Source organism: Ostrea edulis, chromosome 2 (assembly GCF_947568905.1).
Source record: "Ostrea edulis chromosome 2, xbOstEdul1.1, whole genome shotgun sequence".
In the NCBI taxonomy this organism is placed as follows: domain Eukaryota; kingdom Metazoa; phylum Mollusca; class Bivalvia; order Ostreida; family Ostreidae; genus Ostrea; species Ostrea edulis.
Window position 1 is genome coordinate 24,149,012 of NC_079165.1, and position 6,330 is coordinate 24,155,341.

The window sequence follows — 6,330 nt, forward strand, 5'->3', positions numbered from 1 at the left end:
TTATTATCTACGAAATACCGTAATAGTACATTGCGTCTTCTGTTTCAACTGTACTACATCCGATAAGCATACAAGGACATATAAAGCGGATACGTGTTTGTTTAGGTATAGTGAAGAACTAAATTGTACAGACCTATGGAAACCGGATGCTGATGGGTAATCTACCACACACATCTAACCTATCACTGGGTACGATGTGATAGTCTCTATGCTCGAACATTTGTAAATATATACCCAGGACGTCCTGAATAATACATTGTTTTAAATTGATTCAGTGTCAATTACAAAAAATAAAATATATAGTTCAACATTTAGATGGATTCATATACATAGATCATCCATCACAATTCTCTGAAGTCTGCTGCATTTTTACATCATTTAATAAAATTGACAATCACTCCCAGAAAATCAAATTTATTCGCATACTTCATAAAGTCAGCATTGTGTACAATGTACCAACAACAACAAAAAACCCTAAAAAAACAAAAACAACCAAGTCACAGACACACGATATGGACATGATTCCTGCTGGTCAAAGGTCATGTGATGACGTCATAGATACACCTTGATGGTTATCGTGACGCCTGTCTGATTCAGTTACAGCGAACATTTATACCCCGCGCTACGACAGGAGACATATGGAAACCATCCATATTTAATGATCAGGACGATGAGGGCTTTTTGACAAGTTCGTCATTTTCCACAACATATTCCCCCTCCTTGAATTTCTCGCTGATGTCCTTGGCATAACAAGTATTGAAGAGATCCTGCGCCGTGAACTTCTCCTGCGTGATAGCTTTTGTGTCATAAGGCACATATGGCTTCAGCTGTTGATATCAAACAAAGATTCACTTAAAGGCGACACAACAGGTATTAACTACACAGAGTTCCTTACCAATTGCGACCACAAAACGCTTGTTACCAAGGTTACCAGAATAACAAAGCATGATTAAGTACAAAAATAAATACTCTATGCGAGAGATATTGCTCCAACTAACACCGAGACACCAGGTGTGCCACGAGAGGTTTCCTTTTTAAATCTCTATTTATCTTGGATGTTTACAGTTTCGCCTGATACTGAGAAGGAGGCTGTCTATCTAAAATAAATGTTCTTGATAGATATTTTTTTTATATTAAAAAAAAACCCTTGCTATGCACATGTATATTTCAATGAAAAACGTCCAATTTGTCTACGGGGGGCAGATCACGTAAGGACTAATAAAGTATGCTATTACCCCGGCAGTTTTAAATACATTCTATTTCAATTATCATTTGTAAACCCTGTACTAAATAACGTGATATTTCTATTGTCTTTATCATCCCCACCGACACAGCATCGAACATGACCAGATGTTCTATGAAACTTGTAACACGTGAATGTGTAAAATCATAAATATTCAGTTCATTATCGGATCATACATGGGGAATAAATTCTGTTTGCGTAATATACCATGATACCTAAACAAGATAATTGCCTCTTCACCAAATGTTAGATAAACATATTGGGAATAATATTTTCAATCCCTCTCCGTGGATTATCTCAAAAACTACCTTGGCTGTTCTTAGGACTGAGCAATCATGTTTACACTAACAGGACAGGATTGTGACAAATCCTCCTCCAAAATTTCTTTCAGAAGAGGGAAATTGTGATTTAATTTTATGGATTTGTTTGATTATTTTCTTTCTTTCTTTCAAATTTCAGTCTAGCTGTAGATTTTAGTTCTCTGGGAAGAATAAGTTCAGAATTCTTTTTATATTTCATTAATATCTAGGGACGGCGATGTAAAACTCGGAGAGATACAACACCTGAATGTGTTAAGAAAATGTTCATCCATACATTAACTCGAATGTTTTTATAAGAAGTGGATATGTAGCTCTCTGATCTATCCAAATGTTCCCCTAGAGAGTTATAGTTATAAAGATAATTTAGAAAATGAAAATTAATGATCTCTATTAAAAAGCTATACATTGGTTCTTGAAAAATAGATTAGTGTTTAGAGGGTCCCCAATCCACACTTACAGCCATCTTGGTACAGGTTGAACAAATCAAGCACATATTGGACATTGCTAGGAAATCAAAACTTGAAAATATACGTAATGAAACATGTTTTACACCTCACCTTTATCCTATATCTATTTTACAATTTCTACATCAAATAGTACTGGTACATAATATTTTGCACAGATTTGACCCCCCCCCCCCCAATGAATTTGGCACACCCTCCTCTGCCAGTACAGGAATGCAGTGTGTGAGCACTCACTCCTATGTTCAGTGGTATATGGTAAGTGGATTTCCACTGCAGACCCCAGAAGTATGATTTTGCAAACTTTGACTTTTGATGACTAGAGTCCGGAAACCATTTTCCGTCTGTTGAGCCACCTGACCTTGACCTTTGACTACTTTATGATACTATGCATGACACATTCTGATATAGGGAGGATGTGTGTGAAGATTCAGGTCTGTAGGTAGAAAAGGAATTCAATTAGAATCCACATACCTTTTCCTAAGTCAGGGCTCTGACCTTTGATGTTACAATGTGTTATATTGACCAAATGCAGATTCATAGACAATTTCAGAAACAAAACAAATTATTGGTTTCTGTAGGGATTCAAACATGCAGAGTAAGATTGGGTCAAACAATCATCGCCAGTAAGTAACTGCAATTAATGCTTAACTAATTTTCTAACTATCTGTTCACGGTCATAATTGAATTTGAAGCTTCATTCTACATGTTTATGTACATGTTTCTGAAACTGATCTTAATAATGCCACAACAAAATATCAACAAAAATGCTGTATGATTTTGGTGTATGATTGATTTTCTGCCTTTGAATTTTTTCCTTAAAGGGGCATTGGCTGTCATTTTGTCACCAAAAACTGAATTCAATGAAAATTGCTCTGTATTATATATGTCAGTAATAACACCATGCAATATTTAATTATTTCAAACACTTTTTAACTTCAAAGCAGGCACATGAATGTGTAATTTTGTTGATTAAATAATTATTGTCTTGCAAGACAATAATTCTTCCTTATATATATTTTTTTACCTTAAAAATCGTTACCTAACGTAGTTTTATTAGGTTTCTCTTGTTTATGTACAAAATAAATGTTTATAATAGTCATTAATATGTATTTCTACGCCACTGAGAGATTTTGAGAAAAAAATGGTTGCCATTACTTTCACAGCTAATGCCCCTTTAAGCTTTATTAAATAACACACAATTTGATACGGATCATAGAAGACAAATCTGACCTGGCAGTCGGTGAGATCGGGTACAACAAGTTCAGGAGTCATTTCCTTTACTCGAAAAAAGCGTTTGTATTTCATATGGACAAACCCTGTTGGCTGAACATCTAAAAAATAAACATATGAAGTTCATGCATACATGTATTGTATCAACATTCACCAATGTTTCATCAGTAGTGACCTAATTGTCATAAACATCCTCATACAGAAACTTGCGACTATGTCATAGAGGCTTCCTTATTCGGAGCATAAAATGTTATATCGCTTTTGTCTTCCACAAATTTCAAATATGAGAAAAAACTGTCTCTGCTGTTTGTATGTGTGATGGGGATACATGTATATAATAAAGGGGAAGCACATGGTAATTTGCAAACTCAGTTATACACAAATGATTGTACAATGATAACTGACAGACATACATATGTGTATAGGTAATATATCTGTAAATTGGTCACTCTCAAACCTTTTGAAACTTTAAGGACAATAACTCTTTTTGTTTGTCAGTGCAGAAGAGTTAATACTTTTTTGGACGACTGTATTATCTGAGCACAATATGCTTGGTGCAGTCTATGATTATGTATTGCAAACAGTTTAGAGATAGTTTGAATTATTTGTACACCTGCTCAGGTAGTCTCAGATTCTGAAGGTATACAAGATGATAAACCGTAAGCCTCTTCACACCGTCATATTGAATGATGGCTCTGGGCATATCATCTCATATACTTCCAAAAACTGAGACATTTCTAATATTGGCATTTTCCATCATATTTACCTTGTTGCATACAATGTTATATTGCCATGTTGACTGTACTTTGTTTTGCTATTTAGCATTTGAAAAATGAAACAAGCATCACTTTTCAATATTTTCCACTGTGATATCACAATCAATAATATTAAAAATATCATATCAAAATTGTGATGACCCTTTTGCTAGTACTTTACATCCCTGCAAAATATGAGAGTAAATGAAAAAATAACATTTACTTTCAATTGTTAACAACAATGAGGGAAAAACAGAGTGTATGTAAATACCTGTATATCAATTCATCATTGAACAATTGTTGGTTTTGTTAATTCACAGTAATTCATATGAAATCTAAGTGACTGTAAATCCATATGATAAACCTATGAAATGATAACTGATGTAGATCTTGTAATAAATCTCTGTACATGTGGATTGACAAACTGCTTTGAATTGTCTCTGGGCAATTGGCATTACAATAATGATACTTAATTGTTTTATTACAGATTTTCACAAATGGAGTACATACTGGCAATATATTAATTGAATAAAAATTAAAGGAAAACCATTATGTTTAGCAGCCTTTATGCATCATTACAGACTTTCCAAAGGAAGTTAAACTTGTACGAATCTTTGTCTACTTTTTGTTCGGATTATGGAGGATATAAATTCATAGAAGTTTGCATTGATTTATGCGTAATCAGCTTTAACAATTAATGCAATTAAATAGGAAGAACAAGGATTCGCAATGGATGCAAGTTTAACAAAGAAAACCTTTTGCCTATGTATGATTTTTGAAGAATGAGACACTGAATACAAATTATAAACAATACTTAAAGATTTCAACTGGGTCCCTTGACCAAGAAATGTGGAAAATATAGTTCATCTATTAATGATCCCATGGCAAATCTGTTTGTAGATCTATCAATATACATGTACATATACCACTGAACAGTAAAAAAAAACAAAAACCCATGACTACTATAATATACTGTGGAATCATCATTGTTCGTGGGGGATTGATGTTCGTGGATTTCGTGGGTCACTCTTACTCATGAATTTAAGTGTCCTCGAACATTTTTTAAACCAAGTAGAGTTATCTCTCCTAGTGACATCGTATTGCTTACCCATGAAATTAAATCCCCACGAACCAGCAAAATTTTGCTTAACCATGAACGATGGCCCCCACGAATTAAAATGATTCCACGGTATGCTACTCTCCTGGGGACCCGACTGCAATCATACACAGGTAAACAGGTTTAAAATAGGAGTGGATATTCATGTTAAACATAAGTTTAACGTATGATTTTATTATCATATGGTGAACAAATGTTGCAATTTTACCTGTGTATACCCATGTCCAATAAATAAACCTCTCGATTGACACAAACTATCATATACCAACAGTAAGAAAGATAACTCTCAGAAAATGTCAAAATCTTTACAATAACGTCTCACCAAACTAAAATACAAAATACAGGAATAAAGCATGATAGTGTAATCAACATCTCGCTATAATGAAGAATAGGACGATAAAGTTGAAAACTCACAATGCAGGGCCATTTTCTTGGCCAGTTCTTTGCTTCCACCTAGTCTCTTATCGTTCACGTGTTTGGCAGACACGGGATATCGTTCATCAAATGGCCGTCTGCTTCGCTTGGCAGGCCATAAGCGTGGTTTCTGCACGTAGACCTGTGGTGTGGTGCTAAAGCTTCTCCGCAAACAGTGAATACAAAGAAGATTTCGATTCATTGTTGTTATGCGGTCAGTCAATGTGATGATGATGACCTCAACGAGGAAATGCCTTTCGCCAAATATGAAGAAGAGTTTAGTCGGACGAATGAATCTATTCCGGAATCTGGATATAACAAGTTCAATGGAACGTGTGGACTGTCTTGTGTTGTGTGCTGTGCTATTTCGATTTTAAATGAATACAAGCTAACTTCTAATTTTGATTATCAGTATTTTATTTTGCCATTTCATGTAACTCTAATCTAAGAATTTCCAGACTCAGTTTCATAAAACTCTCGACGGTCCGTGAAAAGCTAACTCTATGGAACAAGCTGAACTGGAATAGATCTACCTATCACGAAGCATTGTTTTTCAATAACATAAAAAACAAAACTGTAAGAAAATTGCGTCAATATCGTATATATACAATCAATGGATGATCTAGAGGGGGTTATGGAGGATCTAAGAGAGGGTTATGTGGTTACGAACCCATTTTGATTGAACATTAATTTTTAAAAAAAAGGTAAATTTTTGCCATGTTGGGTGTCTAGACCCCGCCCTTTGTTGGGGGCGGTAAAGGTACAAACTTGGATCACAATCGCCTAG

At 34.7% G+C, this 6,330-nt stretch overlaps 1 protein-coding gene across 1 annotated transcript; it reads right to left on the bottom strand.

Annotated features, from left to right (window-relative positions):
* Window positions 1-398: 398 nt before the first annotated feature.
* LOC125679573 (39S ribosomal protein L41, mitochondrial-like) lies at window positions 399-5,809 on the bottom strand. The gene is made up of 3 exons (XM_048918888.2): window positions 5,544-5,809; window positions 3,258-3,358; window positions 399-827 (listed from the first exon to the last, which is right to left on the bottom strand). The coding sequence occupies exons 1-3, from the start codon at window positions 5,743-5,745 to the stop codon at window positions 663-665; spliced, it is 468 nt and encodes a 155-aa protein (XP_048774845.2). The 5' UTR covers window positions 5,746-5,809; the 3' UTR covers window positions 399-662.
* Window positions 5,810-6,330: the final 521 nt, after the last annotated feature.